Source organism: Myodes glareolus, chromosome 15 (genome assembly GCF_982192425.1).
Source record: "Myodes glareolus chromosome 15, mMyoGla1.1, whole genome shotgun sequence".
Lineage (NCBI taxonomy): Eukaryota > Metazoa > Chordata > Mammalia > Rodentia > Cricetidae > Myodes > Myodes glareolus.
The window spans coordinates 19,551,171-19,577,113 of NC_142040.1; the positions used below are offsets into that span (position 1 = coordinate 19,551,171).

Below are 25,943 nucleotides of genomic sequence, written 5' to 3' on the forward strand. Positions count from 1 at the left end.
GGCAAGAACACAGCAGGGAGGGGGTGGGGACAGCATTTCATGTTGTTCACATCTCCAGGAACAGAAACAGACTTTTATCACAGGCAGAAGACATGGTGGCTTCTTCAAGCAAAATTATGCAATTAGCCACAAAAATCTGTCAACACACCTAAGACCTCCCTTATTCTCTTGCATGAGATCATCTTAAACTCTTTTACCCACGTTCTAATATGTACAACAAATGCTACTTCCTCTATAATTAACAATATATATTAACGTGGGCAATGTTTAGCGAGTGTAAAACAGAAAAGAAGTAAAAGTCATTTCTTTAAACACAGTTAAAGGATTCTTACCCTCCTTATGTTCCTGAAAGTACCAAAAAAACTTAATAATTTCAAATTAGCCTTGACAACTGATTTTCTTTTTCTTTTTCTTTTTTTTTTCTTTCTCTGTAGCTTTGGAGCGTGTCCTAGCTCTGGAGACCAGGCGGGTCTCAAACACACAGAGATCCAACTACTTCGGCCTCCAAAGTACTGGGATTAAAGGCGTGTGCCACCACCGCCCAGCCTTGATAACCGATTTTAAAGCACATGTACAATTTTAATTCACACAGAGAAGTATTAATCAACATACTACTAATACAATTTCCCTTATCAGCTAATCCAACAGTGTTAGAACTCATCATTTACCAGCTTGCTTTGCTTGTTTTTGTATCAATTTCACTAGGGAGCCCAACCTTAAATTTGTGATCTTTGCCTTTGTCGCCAAAGTACTGTGATGACAAACATGTGCCACCATGCCTCACTACTGATGACTTCCGTTTAAGGGGAGAAAAGTAATGCTGAGTCATTAAACTACATAGAGGGAGTGTGCCCATGTTTACACCACATCCTAACCTCACTTCTGGGGGTAAATAAACTCCAATTTCCCAAGCCATCTATAGAAACAAGTCCGCACCCAGGAATATAGAAAATGGTTCTACCAAGGCCAAGAGCCCTGGAAAAGAAAACTGACCTATCACATATTAGGGGCAATTGACCTATGGGAGGTTTAGTCTGCCTTTCAAAGGATGAGAACTCACTACTGATCAGAGGACAACAATCCTAAAGCTGACAGCACATGTGTGTAGCTTTTTCTCCCTCCTCATAGCAGTTAATTTTCTTGAAATACAGTAACTTGGATTGCAACTACACCATCCTTAATGGACCTAAACTCCCTGGAGGCAAGATTACCAGGCTAGCCCACTTATCTTCTACTACCACCGGGAAGCAAACCACAGTTGCTTAGTGAGGGAAGCTGCTTAAGTCTGTTCCCTTTGAATCACAAAGCCCCAGAAATGTCTGTGAAGCCCCCAAGCATAGCTATAAACCATAAAGCATTATTGACAGGAAGAATCAATTAGGCAGTGTTTGACTATATAGTTAACAGGTGTTCATGCAAATTCACAAAGATCCAAATCAGAAGGGCTGGCAGCCTGATTCTGCATTGGTCTCATCTGTTTAGAAATGGAGCCAGCCGTGATGCTTCCTGCCCCGAAAGGCTTCACTAACTAGCACCGATCCTAGCACCGATCAGTTAACATGCGGTGCCCTAATCAGACACAGATCCTTAATAGGCGCTTAGTTACTACCCCAGTCTTGTGGATTGCTAACAAAATACCTTAGGCTTGGAAATCTGTAAACAAGAGAAGTTTACTTCTCACAATTCTGGGGCCTGCAAGTTAAAGACCATGGATCCAACGAATCTAGAGTCTGCAAAAGTCTGTTAACACCTCACAGTGCAGCTGGAGTCCATGAGCCACCTCTTTTATAAAATCACTAAATGACATCTTCATCTCCTGAGTGCCTCCCTGTCAATAACACCACACTGATAAGGAAGAAATTGATAATTTGAATCTGAGTTTACCAAGTTGGCATAAGAAAGACTACGAAAGAAGCTGTAATGCAGCATCTTGGGTTGCTCTATCACTCAACACAAAGAACAAGAAATAATTTTGTACTAGTGCAAAAAAAGTCAAATGAAAATGTATGGAAGATTCAAAAATATTCCTCAGTCACCGACACCCCCATATAATCAATATAATAATCCCATGAACACAAAGTCTACACCCAGAGAGAAGATATTTGAGGTTTAGGAGTCTAGAAGCATCTCTGGTCCACTAGCTATCCTGACCTTAACAGTGAAAGGCCGCTCCTACCATTTGATATTCAAGGGAACCAGTTAAGTAGCATGTTGTCAAAAAACAAAGAGTAAAAGAACCAGAAATTTGTAGAGCTTTCTGATACCTACCTACCAAGAAGTTTGTAGGAATGTGGTGGAATTTGGTTGGACAAGGGATCAGGAAGTGGGCTTGGAGGCTACATCTTCATTTAACTACTGCAGTCTTTCAATACCAACAGTTTGGGAAAAGATGAACCACCAAATGGCTGTTTTAGTTCACAATGCCAAATCTTTCTATCCCAATATTGATGTGTTAAGTACATGCAATTGTGTTTGTTTGGTTGGCCGTGGGCTTTTCGTTGCTGTTTTTCTTTCTGTTGTAATTGAAGAAGAAATTTAAATTTCAAATTGGATGCACTTAAGAGCAGTTTCATTAAGCCAACATCTCTACTGACTTAAATAAGATACCAACCGGTGGCAATCCTCAGCCAAACTGATTCCTGAAGCACGAAAACACAGCATTAAGGACTTGTTGTGCTCTGGGAATTTCTCAAATTTGGGGGTGGGAAGAATTCTGGGATGGAGCTTGACTATTTCTTCCAAATACAAAAGAAATTTCCTTCCTGCCACTGCCTGTTTCCAGGGGGAAATTCTATACATTTTGAAGATTTTATCTGCTAGCATCCTCGGGTACTCAACAGTATATCATATATGATCACTGGTCTAAAATATTCAAGCAATTCTGAATTATTTATACTCACAGAAAATGCCAAAGTATGTGTGCTTCAATATGAGCCTCATAAGCAATATCTAACCAGAGCTCATGCTGTGTGACTCTGGACAGAAATGTTATGAGCCATATGGGAAAAGACTTCATTAATATTTCAGCAACAAAAATATACAGGGTGTTCTCTGTCCTCAAGCTTTATAAGAGGGGAAAAATAACGTTGGCAAAACTTGCTGAGGAGATGTGAGGGGTTTTATTACTCTTACTCTATTTTCTGGGGGAAAAAAAGAATCCCCATCTTTTTGAAGAGTAGTCAAAATGTGTACCTTACCTGAACAGTCAACCGACTACAGAGAGCCAGTTCAAATACTATTTTAACAGAAATGGAAATCAAAACACTCTCCTGTGACACACCTGAAAGAGCGGAGGATCTCTATGGTTCCTGGGGTGAATGGATTCACCACTGACCTGACTTTGGGCCACCCAGTGATCGTGAACTGTGAGATTATATGGGAGAATAAGCCTCAGCTTCACTGCACTTTTTCTACTTGATTCAAACTAAGCAAACAACTAATGCTAACATTTCCTTGATGTTACCAGTAAACTTATTAAAGAGGGAAGCAAAGGCAGAAACCCAGCACAGTGCCAGAGCCACCTACCAGGTACAGTGAGGACATCCAGAGAGTGGGGGAAATCCATTGCCAGCTATACATCACGTACAGGATTAATAACCAGAATGTACAAAGTATTGAGAAAACAAACAACCCAGTCAATAAGAATGGGGGTTAGCTATAAACAGGGATCTCAAAAAAAGAAAAAAATAGCTAAGAAATACCTGTTAAAGTGGTCAACACATTTAGCAAGCAGGGCAATGTAAATTAACAATTTACATTGTTAATGTAATTGTTAAAATTACATTGTCAAATGTAAAACTAATTTGAGATTTCACCACACCCCAGTTAAAATGGCAAAGATTCAGAAAACAAATGGCAGCCAAGGCTGACAGGGCGTAGAACCCTCCCTTCTCCACTGTGGGTGGGGGTGCAGGCAGCTACAGTCACTACGAAAGCATGGACTTAGACGCTGACTGCAGCAAGCTTATGGATCACTGGGGAGCTGACCCCCATGGTGCTGTCTGCCAGTCCATGAATCCGGGGTGCTCTTTAATTCTTTTCAACAATTTTTATAGTTTTCAGGAAATAAGACTTTGATTTTTGTTACACTCACTCTTATTCTACTTGAAGTTCTAACCAAATAAATCCTAACAAGAACTACCAAAAATGAAAACAAATACATTTCCAACGATAAGAGAGTCAATTCCTTCAGAATTTCAGAATTTAGAAATCCCCAAATTCTGTCATAATGACACTGGGCAGCTGTCCATCACTGGGACAAAACGCCTGTGCTGACTGTTTGTGCGGAAGGCTGGGTTTGGCTCACAGTTTGAGAGGCATGACAGTCACATGGCTCCATGACATTTGGGCCTGCATCCAGACGCTACAGCAGGACTAGGAAACAATGACAGAGTCAAGAGCAAGGATCCCAGTGTCCTCTTCAGGGGTGCATCCCAGATACTCTCCCTCCACCGAGTCCTTTCTCACAAAGGTTCCATCGCCACCCAATGATACGGACTTGGGACCAGACTCTTCAAACATGTGCCACTGGGGACACTCAGCCCTAAACTACAGCAATAGCTCCCTAGCATTACCGTCTCTGCGCACTGCTATGGGGACTAGCTCTAGAACAAAACTACTTAAATTCTCAAAACAACTCTATAACTTCAAAAACTGTGTTATCTGACAGAACCCCATTTCACCCGTATTTATAAACAGTTCCTAAGATGTCGGTTTGTTTGTTTTTTATGCCACCTAAAACTCTGCTGTAAAGACATAGCAATCTTTCACTGAGTGCAAATCAGGGACAGCAATTTCTGTGAAAGCCCTTGCTAAACAAAGCACAGTCCAATTTAATTGTTGCCTGACAGCATAGCTCTTGAAGAGACAGTTCACAAGTTCAGCAACATAAGACTGTAACGTGACTATTTTCCCAAAGCATAAAGTCTAAGAACTACACTTTCAGAATTGCCATCCAAGGGAAGCTGCTTGCCGCGTATGGACCCCACAACTGCACTTCCTATTTTAGCAGAATACTACCAATCTGGCCACCATCTTCATATGTGCATCTTGGTTTCCAATGACATTTCAGCAATTGTGAGTCAAGTCTACCTTGAGATAAGCAATCACTTCCTTTTCTTATTAACTGTCTTTACTGTCTGCCTACAGAGGGCTTGTTGGGGGTATACACAAGGGAGGGCTTGTCACTTTGAAGCTTTTATATCTTTGGCGGTAGGAAATCACTGAAAAGGCAAACAATTAGAGGTGCACCGAGTCACTACAAGAGCCAGCTCCTGATCATTTCACAAAGGTACCTCCAAGTACAGACAGAGAAAATGCCACACTTCCACATACATGCAAAGGAAAGACTCAGCTTTACTCAGTTTAATCCAAAGATCCACCATATAACTCAAATGAAGTTTTTCAAAGTTTAGTACACAGAGAAAGTTCATATTTATTACTTAGAGCTACTGTTCTTCTGACTAAATACGAGAGGGCATCCCCTTTCATCTAGTCCTAAATACCCAGAGCCTGGTTTACAACAGAAACTTCCTCCTCCAGTGTCTGCTTCAATCACAGGTTCCTGCTGGGCAAAAGTCGGAAGGCCAGTGCCTTCTCACCCATTCTCCTAGGTCTGTCACATAACTGAATCTATTTAGTAAGTCTGTCTTTGGAGCTTAAAGCAGAGTCCAATGAGATACAATCCTAGGCCTCTAACCTTAAAAATATAACCTCGCAGTTTCACTAAAACATGGAATGGATAATCTTGTCAGGCTGCCTAGACTGTTAGGACATAGAGAGCCCCTTGTGGGCATTTGCAATGGTTTCCAAAGACCAGGAGAGCAGGGAAGCTCGGGCCTAGTGAGCAGACTAACTGTGGATGTGCGCATAGTGTGATGCATTACTAGAGCATGTGAAGGGAGGGAGCTGGGCTGTGTGAGGCGGTGACCTGCTCCACTACACCCTCCCTACCCTGACAGACTAACACCTCTAAAACTGTGAACCTTTCAGGTATATTAGGCACAATGATGAAAAAGTTATTACTGCACATATATAGAATAATCTATACACAGATTTAAAAATCCCACGACACTACCTCCTCTGCCAAGCCTTGTTTTCCTTTCTTCTCCATCGGGGGAGGGGTGGAAATCGCTACTCTGAAATTGCTCATCATCCCCATCCATTTCTCACTACTTTCCTTAAATATGTTCTGTGTTGTTCTAGAAGCTTCTAACTTTATATGATAAAATATGTGACTCTTTTTATCAGCCTGATCTTTGGCTTGAATCACTGTTAATAAAGATTTTAAACGAAGATCACACAGGCCATTTTCATGGCCTTACATTATTCTGCATAAATATGACACAATGAATCTACTTTCCTGTTAGTGGGCATTTAGGTGGCTTAAATAAGACAAAACTATTTCCAGGGAAATGATGGTTTATTTTATTAAAACACACACCAAAAGCAGCACAAGATTCCCAGGGAACCTGCTCTTCTTCTACTCTCCGCAGCAACACTGAACGCCATAATATTTCTTTGTTATAAACTTCAGGTAAGGCTGTTTCACTGAGCTAGCTCCTCCCTGCTCCACCACCTTTGCAGAATGGAAGGAGCTTGCTCATGCAGGATGTATAACAGTGATTCTCACAGAGACACCAACAAGCTGATGAAAGTGCAAGAGAATTACCAATGTCATCTTTTGCACGACTGGTTATGAAGATGGTGTTTTCCTGCTTCTCCTGCCACAAGTTGGGAAGAAACTCCTTTTGTGTCTTGACTTCTAACATCTGGACAATGATGTGACGACGTCAATACATATGTGATTTGGGATTCCCCTCTGTATGCTGTGAATATGTTTTATTGCTATTGGTTAATAGAGAAGCTGTTTTGGCCTATGACAGGGCAGAATAGAGCTAGGCAGGAAAACTAAACTGCATGCAGGGAGAAAGAAAGCAGAGTCAGGCTGCTGCCATTTAGCTGCCTAAGGATGGAGATGCCATACAATTACCAAAGGAGACAGACACCGGAACCTTACTGGTAGGCCACAGCCTCAAGGCAGTACACAGATTAATAGAAATGGGTAAACTTAAAATGTAAAAGTTAGTTAATAAGAAGCCTAAGCTAATACGCCAAACAGTATTGTGATTAATATAGCTTCAGTGTGATTATTTGGGTTTGGGCGGCCAGAAAATAAATGAGCCATCTCCTCTGACACATATGTGTTAAACAATTTAATTAATTAATATTAACCAGTAAATATTGAAGACACAAATTGATATCTGCCCTCAAGACCTGCTTCTCAATCTGGGGTGCACTGGGTGTTGAGCACGTGCTGGGCTTGTGAGAGGCACTGGATTCTACCTCCAGCACTGAGAAGAAATACCCCAACAGGAGGGCTACTTCTGGGTACTATAGACTACTTTAGTGCCCACGTCATAGCCCTATTGATCCGACTATTCCTAATTCTCCTAAATTTAATAGTGCCCTAAGTATACAACATACAGTCTGAACTTCCTGCAAACTGAAAATACATATGGCGCTCCATTTTGAAGAAAGCATTTAATTCACTTGTAGAGTGATCAAGTTGAGATGCAAAACTGGTCAGTCAGCTCTAGAAAATTCATTAATTGTTAAAGAACTCAGACTCCCAAGAGCAATTCCAAAAAGAGTCAAGACCTGTGCTGACCTGCTCAACAACACATTCTAGGACTGGATTTCTCTGTTTTCCCTTTTAGCACTGCCCATTTTCATACCACATTTTACATTTTCAAATAAGTCATCTCCACCAAGTCCTTGTCTCAGCTTAAGAAAATACTAGCTTAACACAGAAACCTAAACTTAACCACAAACCTTCAGACTTTATGGCCAGCCAGCAAAACTTGAAGCCTCTTAGAACAGATTGCTTTCCTACTTGAAAATACAAGGTTCCACGCTCTGTTCTGGTTCACCCCCAGGGAAGGTAAGAGTCACAGCCAAGTGTTAGTGCTGGTGTTTCAGGACCCTCTTCGAGCATGGTTAAGGAGGCTTCAAAGTTCCCAAAGGGAACAAGGGACATTCCTAACATCCTTAGAAAGTGTAAATCAAGCTAATTATTTGAACTGGAGTATTTTTAATAAGTAAATATTAAATCAAAAATAAGATGGTTTTCTCTTAGAACATCAGTTAGCAGGTTTGAAATTTCTAAAATCTGCAAACTTGATCACTCTTATGAAAATCTCTAAAGCAATAGCTAGCCACTTTATCTCCAAATTTGTGGACTATGAATTAACTAAAACCAAGAATAAGAAAAAATATTTTTTGGAGCCATTTAAATTTTTGTCTTTTATTCTTTTCAAGTTCATGCATGTGTGTTATACAGGTATGTAACAAGTTTTCATGTGTGTGGATGTGCATGCAGTTTAGTGTGCACATGGATGCAGACATTCACATCGGTTCTGAGAACATGAGCTCCTGGTCCAATTGCCTGAGAAGCAAGTGCCTGAACTCTGAGGTGTGTCCCTAGGCTCCAGAAAAAGTGAAAAGTTATTCATTCTTTGTAATACTAGTTCTTACTCTGGCCAGAAGTATAGTTTTATAGTGAGAATAACATATCACATCTCTATAACAAACACAATTTGACAGCTTAATAACTAAATTTATTATTCCAGCAACAGAACAAGGCAGTTTGTCCTTGTACTCCAGTGGTAAACCTCTGAGTATAATCCCTACTAAGGTAGCCTGAATGGAAAATGGCCCCCTTAGGCTCATATATTTGAACGATTAGTCACCAGGGATTAGAAGGGTTAGGAGGTGGGGCCTTGTTGGAGGAAGTGTGTCACTTGAGGGTGGACTTTGAGGTTTCAGGAGCCCACACTAGACCCCAGCGTCTTTTTCTGCCTGCTACCTGTGGATCAGGATGTAAAGATCTCAGATACCTCTCCAGCACCATGTCTACCTGTATACTGCCATGCTCCCCTCCATGATGATAATGGACTAACCGTACGAAACTGTAAGAAAGCCCCGAACTAAATGATTTCTTTGATAAGAGTCCCCTTGGTCATGGTGTCTTTTCACAGCGATAGAACAGCAACCAAGACTCTACCAAATGTGTCATACAACATATTTGTACAATAATTCTCCTCCCATCTTTTTTTTTTGTTTTTAAGATCTTGAGATATTACTCACTCTGGTTTGGACAGTATCTTTTCCAGGTTAAAGTCCTTGAGGTACCTTATTGTGGCAGCCAAGGAGCAGATCACAGGCTTCTCCAAGTTAATGACACCAGAGAAACTCTGAGAGCCTAAAAACAGAATATGCATCCTCAGTATTATTACTACCAATAAAAATACATTAAGTAAATTTCATCGATAAAAATGATTTATATCATGCATACTAGGCTTGTATTTTGAAACCAAACTGTGATTACAAATAAATAACTTGTGGTGTGGGCAAAAAAGAAAAAAAGACAGTTCTTGATAAACTAAATCATTTTTGGAAATAGCATACTCTTTTCAAATCAGGAAAAAACATTTAAATACTTTCACTATAAATAATATGAACTACATGCCACGATGTGCACATAAGAAGGAAAATTGACAAACATTTGTAATAGTAAAAAAAACTACAATCAGCCCAAATAAACATCCATAGGGCAAGGATGAAATAAGTTTTGTTAAATTCAGATTACGACATCCCTCCTTTGAGAGGATAACGGCAGTACTCAGCTAACATGAAGGCTATCTACAGCACATCACTACAGGCACCTGCGCCACCCTCACCCTATCGAGTTTACTTAATGCAACCAAAGGAATTCTTTTTAACATGGATAGGAGATTAGACGACTTCACTCAAAATAGTCCAACACTCACCAACTCACCAACTCATCTAGTCTGAAACCACCAGGCCCTACATGATCTCTCACCCATCTTCTAATGATAAGCTCTCTCCTCCTCTTCCCCTCGGTTACCCCGTCCAGTGTGTGGACTCCTGCTCTCCCTTACCCCATCAGCACTGTGTCCTGTGAGCTCTTTTGTGCTCACTGTTCCCTCTGTGAGAAACACTACTGCTCTGGATATCTGGATGGCTGTCCCTCCCAACTCCTCATTCTCTGTCCACATCTCTGTCACACACCATCTTCTCTGCAAGGCTTTCCTTTGCTATCCCGTAAAAAGTTCTACCTTACTTTCTGCTTAGCATTTACAACCAACTAATAGGCTAACTATGAATGTTACACAGAAACAAATAGGTTTATTTATAAGACAATTCCTATGGATGATACTGTTGTGGAATATTAAGGTGTGTTACATTTGTCTAAGCTGAAATATTTGTTTAATGATAAAAAGACATGTTACATTTGTTTGATTAAATAAAATTAACCTGCAGTCAGGAGGTTGGATCAGCAATTAGCTGATGGAAGTGGTAGAAAAGAACCATGTGTAGCTAGGGTTCATAAGTGGGGCTGGAGCAGAAGGAGGGCTGGTTTGGGGGGAGACGGAACTAGAAGAGAAGCTTAGCTACTGGCTATATAGCCTCTCCAAACAAGCAGAATTTCATCTCAACCTTTGAGTTCTACAAAGGGATAGAGATCTAGGTAAAATTCTTTTAATGGCCATGACGTCAGTGCCTAAGGGAACAGAATTCCCGCCTGGCCATAGCCAGTGAGGTGGGACCTCTACTAGTAGCTTCAGAGTTGCAACTGCCTATTAGGCCAGCATTGCTTAGGAGGCAGCTACTGAATTTAATGAAAAACAACACAATACCAAGCTGTCAATGATCACCCCTTCATAGACAAGTGACAAGGGCAGGAACTTCTCCATATTTCTTTATACACAACTGTGTTGTCTGACATTTTTTACAGAAATTAATAGGTATTACAACATGCCCTTTGTAGTGATGCAATGCTTCATCACTTAACTAAAGCTGTTCACAAACCTAGGGCAGTAGTTGTCAACCTGTGGGTCATGACCCCTTTGTGGGTCAAACAACCCTTTCACAGGGGTCACCTAAGACAATCAGCAAATACAGATATATACATTTCAACTCCTAACATTAGGAGTCGTGAAATCAGTCGTGAAGAAGCACGCAACATGAGGAGTTGTAGTAAAGGGTCTCGGCATTAGAAAGGTTGAGAACCACTAACCTACAGTGTAAAACTTGAAGAGCAGCCCTTCTCCTTCAACTGAGAACTTACTTTAACCATCTAGTCTGATATTCCTGGAAAAGGAGTGTTAGGAGACAGCCCGGTCTCCAATGAAAATGATCTGAAGTCAGTGCACTACATCTGTCCTAGAAAGAAATATACTCAAATCCAGAGTGTTGGCCTTCCCTGCATGCAATGACTCTTACAATCTAGCAAGTGCCTTACAGAGCTCCATCAAAAGATTCCTGATGCACATGAGATGAGCCTCTGTCCCTCACATATAAGCCGTCACCTGGAGAAAGAAAACTTACGGCCCGCTGGTGCCACGGGCGTCCACGAGCATGCCTCACACTAAGAGGACACGTGCCTGGTAGGCAGGCTGCTTTCTCTCCCACAACGTTCCTCTAAGTCAATCTGAGGCTCACAGAGGATTGTGGCGTCTTATATGTTTAATGAAACCTAAGACGAACCCTTGATTCCAGTTCATACTGCTCTCAGAAGTGAAATACGGTCTCAGACATTTATTAAATTTGATTTAAAGGCATATGAAACTAGACAATGATGCCTTGGTGTTGGGGAAATGACAAGACAGTAAGGCTTAAGCAGGGGCTAGCAACAGGACTAATGACAAGTGTTCTACAGTATGTGGCAAGGACAGGTTTCGTCCCTGTAGGGTATAATGGGGGTGGAGAGAGGGCAAATCTGTCCTGAGAGAACACGAAGTCCCTTTTCACCTTGCCAAGCCTGCAACTGAAGCTAACATAACCTAGACTGACAGGAACAAGAGCGCACACAAAATCATACCCTACTATATGACAGCAAATGTGACTTAAACATGTAATGGTTACCCCACATATGGGGTCTGGTCACTAAAGTGCTGGCACTGTAATTCTGGTAACCACCCTGTCAAAATGCTAGGCTTTATCACAGTATTACATAAAGCAATGACATAAGTCATCTTTAAAGACGGAGAAGACGGGTTAGCCAACTAAACCTTCATTCTAAAGCATCTGTCCATGCCAGCAAGTGACAGAACAGTCACAAATGAAGACATCTGTGTGGTGTAGGAGGTCATCTGTCTTTGTGTTGCTTTCACTGGTTAATAAAGAAACTGCTTTGGTCCTGTCGATAGGGCAGAACTTAGGTAGGCAGAGAAGATAGAACTGAATGTTGGGAGAAAGAAGGACAAACTCAGAGAGATGCCATGGATCTTCCAGAGACAGACATGCTGAATCTTTCCCAGTAGGCCACTGCCACGTGGCAATATACAGATTAATAGAAATGGGTTAAATCAAGATGTAAGAGTTAGCAAATAAGAGGCTAGAGCTAATGGGTCAAGCAGTTGGGGCTAAGATAGCTAGGTGGCCGGGAAGAACAAGTGGACCCTCTCCTTGCCAACATCTGTGAGGCTTTACAAATGGTGTCCGCATGCTATTGGGTTGCTTTTCTTGTTGTGGCTGTTTGGGGGGAGCTGTTTGTTTTGTTGTTCTTGTTCTTTTCTGCTGAGACAGGGTTTAGCCCACTGAACTAGGCTAGGCTGTCACTAGAAGACCCCTGCCTCAGCCTCCTCAGTGCTGGGTAGACAGACTTGTACCAAGCAGGCCCAACTGCAGAGGCATTCCAGATGAGTCCATGGACAGGGGAAGGAGGACTGCCCTCAGATGCTCCCACATACTACTAGTCGCTTCCCACACGTCACTAACCAAAAGCCACGCTCACCTTTACCCACAGCTGGTACTGGTGCAATTAAGGACACATGGGTAACATCAACAAAATACTTACCCCTGCTGTCAGCCACCTCTCGGGCATAAAACTCTGTAACTGCCTGGAAAGCATGGCTATATTCAAAATAAGTGTTATCCATCCTCTCTACTCGAATCCTGTCATACCGCATACTGAAAAGAAAGAAATTGAAATTTCAAAGAATTACCCATTATCCTGAATTATATATATTAAGATATCAATCTTAAACAATAACAACAAAAGGCAGACTCATTCCTTATTGTCTTTGGCACACGCTGAGAACATGGTGAGAATAAGCCTCTACCTCATTTTGAAATAAAAAGCATTCATTTCAAAGAGTACCTCCCCTGCTACTCCTATCTTCTGGCACTTCACACCGAGCACACTAACTGCTCCATATTGATTATCAAAAACAAATTGCTGACATTAGAGGCAACTGAACTAAAAATATTAAGGGAGAAAATTTAAAAAGCATTTTAATTTGATCACACGAATTGTTTGGGAATTCTAGCAAACACAGCACTGAGCAGCTCATTCTTGGGGAGCACCTCCACCTGGCTGGCTTTGTGCTGAGTGCAGCTTCATCCCAGTCACCAGTCAACTATATAGTCCATTTCCCTCGGGTCAGTATTCACTCTTATAGACGTGACCTTCTAAAAGGTGAATAAAAGTTTTCACAAATAAATAAAATCCCATAATCCATATTGGATGGTTTTATTTTCCTCATCTTTCCTTTCTCCTGTAACTAGATGGCTGCTATCACCTCACAGCCCAGGTGGAACCTTCCAGTCTTTACTGTTCACCTGACTGGACACAAACACATACCACAGGCTTATTTAATCTATTCTTCACTGTATTACCAACAAATGATATGCCTCTACACCCATCTTGATTTCCTAGACAATATTTCTCTAAATTCTTTCCATATGTCAATGACTTGTCTATAACTCATTCTTTTGAACAGTGAAAAATATGTCACAGTACTTATTTGTTACAATTTATTCAAGCACTTCCTCGTTGCTTGATATTCACTCAGAGTTAACAGTTCGTTATATATTATGTTCAAACACTTTATTTTGAAGTAGTGAAATATCAGACACAGCTGTAGCCCCAGTCATTCATCCAGTCACAGTTAGATACAAACACAGCCATGAATTTAGTGTGCTCTTAGGCCCTGCAGCATGTTGCAGTGGCCTGCGCTTCTAACATCCCGAGAGGTGTTTTACTAAATCTGGACCACTTGCTTTGGGACACAGTGCTACACTTCTAAGATTTGCACAGGCATACGCTATTTAGTTATATATTTCTATGCACTTCATTAACTCTCATATGTTCTAATAAAATTGATATTTGTCTTTCAAACACAATTCATTTGAACTTATTTTTGTAGCTAGCATGTGGTAGAAACACAATTTGACTCCACATAACTAACAATCAGAAATAGAGTCTTGCATCTTTTCTTAACAATTCATAATGCTCCCCCACCACCTGTTTCACAGCCCTCTAGGTTTGCGCCCTACTTCAATCCACTCCACTGATCTTTCTGTTCATTTGTATCTCACACTACAGGGCTCTATTTCTGGGCTATGTTATACCTTGTGTTATACCTTGTTCTTCAAAAGCTCACGTGTTCTTGGGCCTCTGATTTTCCTCACAAATTTCCAGTTCATCTTAGCCAGCGAAGCTGTTTGTTTTTACTTCCACTCCTTACTCTTTTACTCTTTGGGGACCCACCACCAGCTCACAAATAAATCACTCACAGGCAGGCTTATTCTTACTTACAAATGCCCGGCCTTAGCTTGGCTTGTTTCTAGCCAGCTTTTCTAACCTTAAATTATGCCATCTACGTACCTTTGCCTCGGGGCTTTTTCCTTTTCTTACTTCTGTAATCTTACGTGCACTCTTACTTTGTGGCTAGCTGTGTGGCTGGATGACTGGCCCCTAGCTTCCTCTCTCCTCCCTTTCTTGCTCCTTCTCCTCTCCCCCAGATTATTCCTTCTATTTATCCTCTCTGCCTGCCAGCCCTGCCTGTCCTTTCTCCTGTCTCCCTATTAGCCATTCAGCTCTTTATTAAATCATCAGGTGTTTTAGACAGGAAAAGTATCGCAGCTTCACACAATTAAACAAATGCAACATAAACAAAAGCAACTCATCTTTGCATAATTAAACAAATATTCCACAGCAGAAACAAAAGTAACACACCTTGAAATAATATTCCCCGACAAGCCAATTTCACAAAAATCTTTACTGAGATTTTGACTGGATACCAATTGATTTACAGAGAAATGTTACCTTCCCCAGGAATGCTCACTGTTAAAGGTGGTATTTTCTAGTTACATCTCTAATATTCAACAATAGCATGCTATAATTATCTCTGGGGGTTCTACATTCCGTTGGCTCTGCTCACTCCCAGGACATACACATGCTGTGGAGGTCAGCACCAGGAATTCTTTTGCACACTAAAGTCAGACCCACTGATCTAGACACATTAAGTCAGAGTGGCTGACAGAGAAACAAGGCAACAGGAAGGGATCCAGTCAGCTGCTCCAGAGCCTGTCTGGGCTAGGAACCCAGTGATCTAAGACACGAGAGCTGTTTACAAAGCCAGAGAACCTGCATGAAGACGCACTGGGGAGTCTCTTGGCTTTCTGCTTTTGCTCTTTGTGCAGCCCTTCTCTGTCTCTCCATGAAACTGAAGGAAATTCTTGAAATGATCCCCTGCACAAGCTATAGGAAGCTTCTACTTTTCTGTCTATAATGAAATTTCTTCTGAATAAGGAAATTCTAAGGTCTGGTTTGAAAGTTCCACTACAAAGACCAGTTATACAACAGCCTGACACTGAATACAATCTGCTGAACAGAGGAGGGAAAATCCTAGAAGGAGACTCAGGATGGAGAAAGAGACAGCTTATACTTATTGCTACACCACAAAATAACCCCAAACATAAAATCTTTTATGTGGACATATGGCATGTATCACTCATGTTCTTATTCTTAGTTACAAATTCAGGAAATCATTATAATAATTTTATTACTTTTCTTAATCAAAAATGTAACTGGAAAATTTTTGTTTTAAAAAATAGTCTTTAAAAAACATAACTTTGTAAGAAATAGAACCTCACACACCATTTTTGTATCTCTTCAAATACTATTATAAAAACAAAGAATAGAATGCCCAAAACCTACAAATGATATTCTATAGCTGCACGGTACACTTGAGAATTCCAAATGCAAGCTAGTAGGATGAGCAGCAATAAGATTCTTGTGCTATTTGCAGTCATGTGGGAAACAGACAGAAACACCAAGGCATCAGGGACCAAACAGTGGGCACACTCACTGCAAAATGTAGCAAGAGGTGAGCAGCTGAAAGCACCGTGAGAGCCGTACAGCCAACTGACCAGGAGCACCGTGAGAGCCGTACAGACAACTGACCAGGAGCACGAGTGAGGACCATACAACCAACTGACCAGGAGCACACATGGTCCCCTGTGAGGTGTGGAGGGACCAGAAACTGTGAACTGACAAAACTGTCAAAGTACTTGAGAAAAACAGCTTTTATGTGTGTGCAAGCACACGTGTATGTTTGTGCATGTGTCTGTGGCAAACTGAGGTCACCCTCAAGCATCCTCAGGAATGCTGCCCACATTATTTTTGAGGTGAGGTCTCTCTTTGGTTGGGGCTCAACCCCCTAAGCTAAGCCGGCTGGCCAGCAAGCTATGACCCACCTGTCTCTGCCTCCCCAGTGCTAGGACAGCAAGCAGAGACCACATAGAGCTTTTTAAGCTGGGATTCTGGGATCAAACTTGAGTCCTCAGTTTATCAGTGGAGACTCTCCCCAGTCACCAAGGTGCTCCTTGGAAACAAGATCTCACTCTGTAGAAATGCTCTCATTAACAGAATAATCCCAAGTGAGTAGACAAAAGAGCCAAAGTAATAAAGAAAGGACACGGCAGGAACAATGCACAGCAAAGTCACTGTGCTAAGTCAGACACAAAACCAATGACGACACAATGTAAGATTCCCTGTGTGCAAAATTCTAGCAAAACCAAAATCGACAAAAACTAGTAATCACTGGGGCCAATGGTGGGGACAACTTCAAGGAGACTTGAGATATTTGACAGATTCTATAACGGGACTCGATGTGAGCAGGGAGGACCACAGTCCACAGTCTGTATTTAAAGGAAGTGAACTGTGCTATTTATAATGATACCTTAAGACACAAACAAACTGCAACATTCAAGCCAAGAGAGCTACTATCTATAATTCTCTTCTAAGAGCTCAGGAAAATAAATTTTATATATTAAAAAAAAGTAACAGAAAAGAATCAAGGTCAATTTCTACCCAAGTTATTGTAAGGAAAAAAAGCTGGACAATATATCTGCAAATAATAGCAGATCTCAGATATAACAAGTCAAATGTCCATAAAATGTAGAAAGACTAGAACTTAACATTTAAAGGTAAGCTTTTTAAAAAAGCAAACAAGAAACCGTGATGTTTTTGTTTTTGAGTCATAGTCTCACTGTTGTTGCCCTGGCTCTCCTGATATTTGTTACATAACCCAGGCTGGCCTAAAACTACTATTTATCCTCCTGCCTCAGCCTTTCTAGTGCTGGAATAACAAGCTGGGGGGGGGGGGGGGACCGGGGATAAAAAACCCCTCAGCAATGTACTGCCAGAACCAGGATGATCAGAACAAAAAGAAAAGTAACTAGTCTCAGAGGTGAAAGATGCTAGGATGAACAGGTCCTGCAGAGAACACACGCAAGTAGAAAATAAAAACCAATGACAACTCGAAATGAAAGGGAAGCAACTAATTAAAGTATTGAAGAAAACAACAAATCCAGAAACAGAGGGAGGTGATCTAACTACGTATAAAAAGTGTTCCCAAGATGCAACACTGGAGCTCCACTACCCGGAACTTACTAGAAATGTAAAAATCTGTCAGCTTGGTGGCAACAGGCTAGCATTCTCAACACTTCAGTGAACCATAAATTCAAGGTCATCCTCAGCTAAATGAAATTTCATCTCAAAAAAAAAAAAAAAACCCAAACATACAAACATGCACTCAGACATTACCAAAGCAGTGTGTCTCAGATCAGGGCATAAACATTAGACAAGCTTAAATCCAGACTTTCACAAAAACACTTTAAAAAGTGAAATTAGTTCACCCCTGGCGAGAGTCGTGGAATATTTATGCACTTAGGCAAAGATGCTATTGTTTCTGCTGCATTTGTTTGACTGTAAACATGTGCTGCATTTGTTAATTAAATAAAATTAACTTGGGTTCAGAGAGTCGGGACTAGCAACTGGTTGACAGGAGGCAGCAAGGAGGAGTGTAGCCTGGGTTTTTTAGTTGGGGCAACGTGGAAGGATCAGGACAGCAGCAATTGCTATGCTAACTCTCTGGGGTTGCAGGATTTCACCCTAGCCTTTGAATCTCAAGTTTTATTAGAGATTTAGTTAAAGCTGCCTTTAGCAGCAGCAACAGAGCCATTGTCTTGGGGAACAGAATGGTGGTGTAAAGCATAGGGGCTGTGGGGAGGTCAGACAACAGCTGAGAGAGAGTTCAGTTCAAAAGAGAAGGCATTAAACACAATGTCATCTGATGACTAAACGAATACCCAGGGCTGGGGCTTACATAGGCCTTCAGGTAATGTGATACACAGCAATGTTAAAGAGCCACTGAATTGATCAATGGCGTCCAGACAACCACATAACTAGATATACTTTAGGATCAGTGTTGAGTATTTAATATGTGTTTGCTTAATGAACCAAGCCTTGAAGATGCTTTATGGTAGAGGCACATGTTCCGGGAGCCATGGGAGAAGAGGCCCCTGCTGCAACAAGACAAACCAACAGGGGAGACATGGGGCAGCGTAGGCGGCAAAATTCAACTTTTTACAGAAATCCACACAAGTGGTGGTCAGATCAGTTATTCCTCTGAAAATGTACAACTTAAGGAAATAAGAACTTGGCATTGTAATAACAGAATTAACAACTTACATATGACCCCTCAACACAGGGAAATTGGAAAGACAAGAGCACGGCTGAAGACCCTGAATGGAAACCAGTTAGCCCCAAATTCAAATTAGAAGTAGTTTACATGCTCTTTACATAGTTCATCTGTAAAATATTTGTCCTCTACAAAGACCTAGAAATAATAACTAATTCTGTGACTAAGGAACCTCTGGAATGTAGATTGTGTTTTTCAGATATCTTTTCCCGCTAAGAGAAACCGTGGCTATTTGAAGAAGTGACTAACTTCAGGACTAGATTAAGATAAGAAAAGAATATCTTATTATGTATTAGCAAAAAACCTAATAGTAGGGCCATAACAAATGACTCAGAAACCAACTTGAAGAGGCCTTCATTACCTAATTATGGGCCAACTGGAGCATGAGGAAGAAACACTGAATAGCAAACACATTGAATTAAAACATTCTAGGTATGCTTAAAGTTGGTGTCCACAATAACACTTTAAAAGGTGGATGAGTTCACTGCCAGTACATGTCAGTAACTACTCAGTTCCTCACCAGACACGATCACGTGGATAGAACAGACAAAATCATCACACCATTTCTGCAGAGCAAACCCAAATAAAAGCACCTGAATTTTTATTAAGCAACTCAACTCAACTACAAATCCACAGGGAATTCTGAGAAGCAAATTAGCTCTATGACACAGCCATTGAGACCCAGACTCTAGAAAACTCAAGAAAATCAACTATGTCTCTTCAGCAAATAAAGGGAAAACCGGCGGGGGGGGGGGGGGGGGCTAGCAAGGAACATCAGGCCTATGGTTACCCAGAGGGCTGTGCCTGGCTGGCCTTCTGGAAGGACTGTTGGCACTTACCACATGCACAGACCTGGCTCTATGGCCTTCCTTTTTAGCGTACTATCTTCTTTTCTATATTTGAACCAGACTTTAAGTTTTTTTCAAATTAAACACAAATACTTCAAATTTTCCTGAGTTTCTCTAAAATAACCGCCCTTCTTAAGTCACCTTTTTCTTTATTCCCCGTCCTCTTTTTGATCCCCTAACCACAATGCTCATCATCACTCTGGACTTAGCAGGATTCCAATATACCACTCAAACAGCTCAACAGCAAGAACACATTAGCCAGATTTCTTTAAAATCACTTAAGAACGGCTTATGCCTTAGCACCAAAATACAAATGGCCAACAACTGTATGAAAACATTCTCAGCATCACTAAGCATGAGGGAAGTCAAAAGTCAAAAATGTTTGACTTTTAGCAAGTCAAAACCATAACACGTGTTAATAATAGCTATTGGTAAAAAAGATTTTTTAAAAACCTATGTCAGTGGACATATAGGAATAGAAAGGGACATAACAAAGATGGACAGGAAAGTTAATACAGACACCATGGAGAACAGGATGGAGGTTCTTCAGAACTACATTCTTATCTAGCAACCTCACTTCTGGATGTATATTCCAGGAAATGAAGTCCATGTCTTAAAGATGCACTTCCATGTTTATGGTCACACTGTTTCCAACAGTCAGGACACCAAAACAATCTGAACTCACTAACAGGAGAATAGTAAGGAAATATACCACAGAGTATTGGCTGGGTGATGGAAAAGGAAAACTCTGTGATGAGCAAGAACCTGGGCAAACCTCAGAATACCGTGAGACGTGACCAGAGCCAGGCCCAGGAAGACAAACACTGCATGATCTCACTTATATGTGCCATTGATAGAAGCTGAGCTTTGAAATCCAAGACCACCATGGTGCTTGTCAGAGGAGGGGACAGGCAAGACGATAGTATGAAGTAATGGCTGTGGTCATCGGTAATCAGTTCAGAGTGGCATCCACATAGAGACACACATTCTTCACACACACACACGAGTGAAGTCAGAAGAGACTGAGCGGTGGGACATATTTGGAACCCTTCTCCTTTAACAGCTGCACTAGTTTATAGACAGATGTCGATGTGGCACTTCATCATGAATGAGAATTGGTCAACAGGAAATGAAAAGAGTGGCTAAAAACTTGGCCAGAAATGAAAATGATGAGAAAATGCAAAACCTCAGTGGCACTCAAGTGGATAGAGGGTAATTAAATCGATGGTGTGTAAACCAGGGTTATGCTAAAGCGAGTCTTAGAGTAGGGAACGGAGTAAAAACTTTAAGGGTTACCATGAGTCAGACATACAGAGCCTAAGTCCTGAATGACCACAGGTGGAATTGTGTTCAAAATAATCTGTTTTAAGAAGTAATTTTAGCGTAACAAATGGTTTAGAACATAGCAGCTCCATTTGTCTTTGGGTAGTAAGTTGTAAGGCCCAGAGCGGATGCCAGACACTGAAACAGCATCAGACCCTTTATAAAGACTGACAGCTTCCCAAATGAGAAACATAAAATTACCAGTGACCCACCGCTTCCATTCCTAGGTATTTGCGTAAAAGAAAAGAAGACATGTATCCACATAAATATGTATGTAAATGTCCACATCATTTATAATGAAAAATAGCAAATATCTGAGTCAATCAAACAGTGAATGAATAGAATATAGTATATCATACAATAGATCACTGCTTGCTAATAAAAGGTAATCACGTACTTACACATATTTTAACGGGGGAAAAACCTGAAACTACTCTGTTAAGTGAAAGAACGCAGTCACAAAATGTGATGGCGGGAAACTGAACTGCTTCTGCAAGCAAAGGGAACAAGCACCACGTGGGGAGGCAGCCTATAAGTGGGAGGAAGTCTTTGTCCACTGCCCTTTTGCTGTCGGTCGCTGTGATCAAATACTGAACAGATTTGGGGATGACAGGGTTTACTTTAGCTCCGTCTCTAAGGGAAGTCAAGGCAGGAGCTCAGAGGCAGGAACTAAAGTGCAGACCATGGAGGACACTGCTTACTGGTTTGCTCCCCTGGCTAGCTCAGCGACCTTCCTTATACATCCTTGGCCAACCTGCTCAGGGGTGGCACCACCCACAACGGGCTGGGCCCTCCACATGGCATCATTAATCAAGAAAATGCCCAGAGACATACCCACAGGTCAATCCGATGGCACAAGCTCTCTGATTGAGATTCCTTCTTTCTGTGTCCCTCCAGTTTGTGTCAAGTTGATAAAAACTAATCTTCATATCAACTATATATTCAACCAGAGCTTGCTATCTATAAAATATAAGGAACACCAAAAAGAGGCAAATCACAATTAACAAGAATAATAAAAACCCAGAGGCAGGTACTGGGGTTCAACCTGATGACCAGAAAAGCAAAGCAGCCAAGCCACTAGAGAGCTCTTACCTCTATGAAAACTTCAGCTGAAAGGAGAGCAAGTTCCTGTCTTCTCCTGCCTAATATTCCTCTCTAGTGCTGGGAATAAAGGCGTGCACCACCACCACCCAGCTTCTATGGATAACTAGTGTGGCTGCTGGGATTAAAAGTGTGGTCACCACTGCCTGGCCTGTATGGCTGACTAGTGTCGCATTCTGCACGCTGCTCTTCAGGTAAGCTTTATTTATTAAAATACAAATGAAATATCACTACACTTCCCCTTTTTGTCTAAAATGAAAAAAGAAGGCTATAACTAATATAAGAAAAACTACATACAATAAATACAATACAATACATTCTCTAACAAGGACTTAAGAGCCCCTGCTCCTATAAAACTTAGTATTTAAAGAGGGTTAAGCAGAAAACTGATAGTAAAATTATTTGAAAGTACTTTTTAAATTATCTATTATTTACTCAGTGCACATGTGTGAGGACTATGCCACACATGTGGAGGTCAGAGGACAACTTGAAGAAATCAGTTCTCTCTTCCACCACATAGGTGCTAGGATCGAACTCAGGACATCAGGCTTGGCAGCAAACACCAAGCAATCCTGCACCCCTAAAAATAGTGTGTTTCAGGTTTGAGCCTTGTCTCCAACAGCTGAGCCATCATGGTTTCAGTCCCCAAACATACTTTTGATATGATCTGCCCCATCCCTTATCTACTTCATTCTTTTTCCTCCAATTGCACTGACCTTTGTGCTGTCCCTAAAACACCTACGATCAGATCTGATCCAAGGGCTTTGCACCTGCCTTCCCCATGCCCCAAATTCCTCTCCCAGATCTTTTATACAACATCCCCAGCTTCAGGCTTTCAAAGTCATCTTATGAGAGAAATCACTAGGAATGACCGAGTAAGGTGGCATTGCTCACGGGCCTCCCTGAGGACGGGGACCTTTATCTGTTTTAGTACTGCTGTCCTGACTACCTGGAACAGGGACTCAATTCTTCCTGTACTGCTGGGTAATACATAAGGGCACAGATGAGGACAGTCTCAAGAGCTATGCCTCCCCAAGGTCGGCAGCAACATTCCCATTTTAAAAACGAGTGGCCCAAGTTTTCCAGAGCAAACTAAAAGCTTTTTCCAGTTCACCTACTGGCGCAGGTGACTCTGAACAAAACTGAAGGGAGACTTTCTACTATTTCTGGTGCTGAAGAAGGATTTTCTTCTATCTTACTCCACTGGAGAACACAGCAGCCTAACACAGGGCCCTTACTGAATTTCTTCTTGTAGACCAGAGGTTCTCAACCTGTGGGTTGTGACCTCTTTGGGGGTCACAAATCAGATCTCAGATATTTACATTACAATTCATAACCGTAGCAAAATTACAGTTATAGGGTAGCAATGAAATGATTTAATGCTTGGGATCACAGTGTTAGGAAGGTTGAAAACCAATGCTCTAGGCTCTCTTGACATCCAGCCAGCCTTCCAGGAGCCTGCAGCGTTACTGTCTGTCCCTTCCTGAGCTTAGTGTCTCTGAGAGGCTCTGAGGGAAGCAGAGGCAGCTGCTCACTAATCACCGATCTAATTAGGGCTTTGTTTGGTAAGCAGAAAAGGATTTAGAAACCCATTAAATCTGATAAAAATGGACTTGTCAGTTATCCTCAAGGCTCTCCTGAAGCATGAGAAGAATGTTCAGCCCATCATTTGGCCATATGTGCATTAAACATCCTCCTGCAACCAGTCTGTTCTCAGATGGGCTCTTTACAAAGTCTCAGTTCTCTGTGTTCCAGATTCCTCAGGTGTGAGCACTGTAAGTCCAAAGCTCTTACTCTGAGAAAAACTGAAACTTCATACAGGAGCAACAGCCTACCAGAAACCTATCAAATTTGATTTTAGTAAAATGTCCTCTTTTTTCTCATGTAAAATAACTTGCTGTTGACAAATGCATTCTGTTGTTGGAAGCAGGGCCCCTTGTTTCAGCCACCCAGCTAGTTTATACCCGAAATAATCACACAGAAATTGTATTAATTAAATTACTGCCTGGCCCATTAGCTCTAGCCTCTTATTGGCTAGTTCTCACATCTTGATTAACCCATTTCTATTAAATCTGTGTATCACCACGTGACTGTGTCTTACCGGCAAGAGTCTAACCTAAGTCCGTCTCAAGCAGGAGATTCATGGCATCTGCTTGTCTGTCCTTCTTCCCAGCATTCAGCTCTGTCTATTCTGCCTACCTAAGTGCTGCCCTATCAAAAGGCCAAGGCAGTTTCTTTATTCAACCAATGGAAGCAACACATAGACAGAAGAACCTCCTATACCGATTAAATGGTGATAAAACTGTCTTTCATGGAAGTGTCGAGCCTCACTTCCTCAAACTGAAGTCTGTAGCAGGCCTGTTTCAGAATCACATGACTGCAGCACAGGCACAGGTTTCACAGCCCAATGTGCTAAGACTCAGGGGGAAGTGGGAGGAGGCCACTACTAGTGCCCAACAGTCTGAATGGGAAATGCCCCTCAAGGCTTAGGCTGCTTTTGTCTTGTTATATGTATAGGTGTTTTACCTGCTTGTATATACATGGATCACAAGCATGCAGTGTCTATGGAGGCCAGAGAGGGCATCAAATCAACTGGAATTGGAGTTTATGGATTTTAAAGTTGCCTTGTGACTGCTGAGAACTGAACCTGGTTACTCTGCCAAGAGCATCAAATATTCTTACCCACTAAGTCATCTAAACATGTGATCCCACGCTGCTGTGCTGCCTAGGGAGGTTGTGAAACTTTTAGGAAGTGGAGCCTTGCTGGAGGAAGTGGGTTGCTGAAAGCAGGCCCAGCCCACTTCCTACACAGGTTTCTGCTTCCTACTAACAGGAAGTAACCAGCTTCCCTGCCTCCATGTATGCCTAGGTATGATGGGCAGTGTCCCCCGGCCTGTGACCACAATAACCCCTTACATTGTTTCAGTTGTCACAGTGATGAGAAAATTAACATAGAAAATGGGGCTTCTGCAGTGCAAGTCTGCCCACGGGGCTTAAAGGCCCGAGCAATCGGTGGGAAGAGCAATGCTGAAGAGTTTGGAGTTGTGGGTCAGAGAAGCCCTACAATGCTAGAAGCAGAACTCAGTGGGCATCAGCTAGGAGTTCTAGAGACCGGAATGTCAACAGAAATGCAGACTGTAAAGACTGGGAGCTTTTAGAAGGAAATAAGAACTATCAGGAACTGCCCTAGCCTGTTCTTCTTATAATCTCACAAAGCATTTGTCCATTTGTTCTCTTGTTTTAGTCTGTGTTCTGAAAATTCGAGTAAGGTTCAAGAAATACCACCGAAGAAGGGGGAGAAAGGACTGTAAGAGCCAGAGGACAAGGACTCCTGTTGCTAGATAGCGTCCTTTAAACAGGTAAGCGCACCCACGACATCTCAGCAATGCAGCTACCTAACCAAGACCAGCATACTAACACCACCAGTGTGGATGGGAATCTCACGAGGCCCCACCCCTAGATAAGGAACAATCAAAGCACTGTACGAGTGGCAGGCTCCATAGCATTTCCATTCAAGTATGCCCTATACTTTAACCACAGACATCCCTCATCCTCGCCGGTCCTCTCTCCAACTCCTAACCCTTCTTCCTAAAAAGGGTTCCTAGAAAAGAGAACGTGGATTACTTATCTAAGTCTGATTTATGCTGTTTAATATACTGATCTCCAGTTCCATTCATTTCCTACAATTAAATATTGTCATCCTTCCAATATTTCTATAGCTGAATAAACTCCTCTCTGTAACATGAGGGCCGGCTTGTTGGGGTTTCTGTCCCGCCCAGTACCCCACAACCGGCAAGCCTAAAGAAAATCACAC

General features: G+C 41.7%; 1 protein-coding gene across 2 annotated transcripts in view; it reads right to left on the reverse strand.

The window, feature by feature from the left end:
- The window catches only part of Msh3 (mutS homolog 3), a 156,162-nt gene that overhangs the window by 87,453 nt on the left and 42,766 nt on the right, over positions 1-25,943 (reverse strand). For both annotated transcript variants that reach the window (XM_087896786.1, XM_087896785.1), the window contains exons 9-10: positions 12,884-12,996; positions 9,148-9,262 (exon numbers count right to left, since the gene is read on the reverse strand). In XM_087896786.1, the coding sequence (XP_087752912.1) occupies positions 9,148-9,262; positions 12,884-12,996 (228 nt within the window). The remainder of the gene's footprint in view (positions 1-9,147; positions 9,263-12,883; positions 12,997-25,943) is intronic.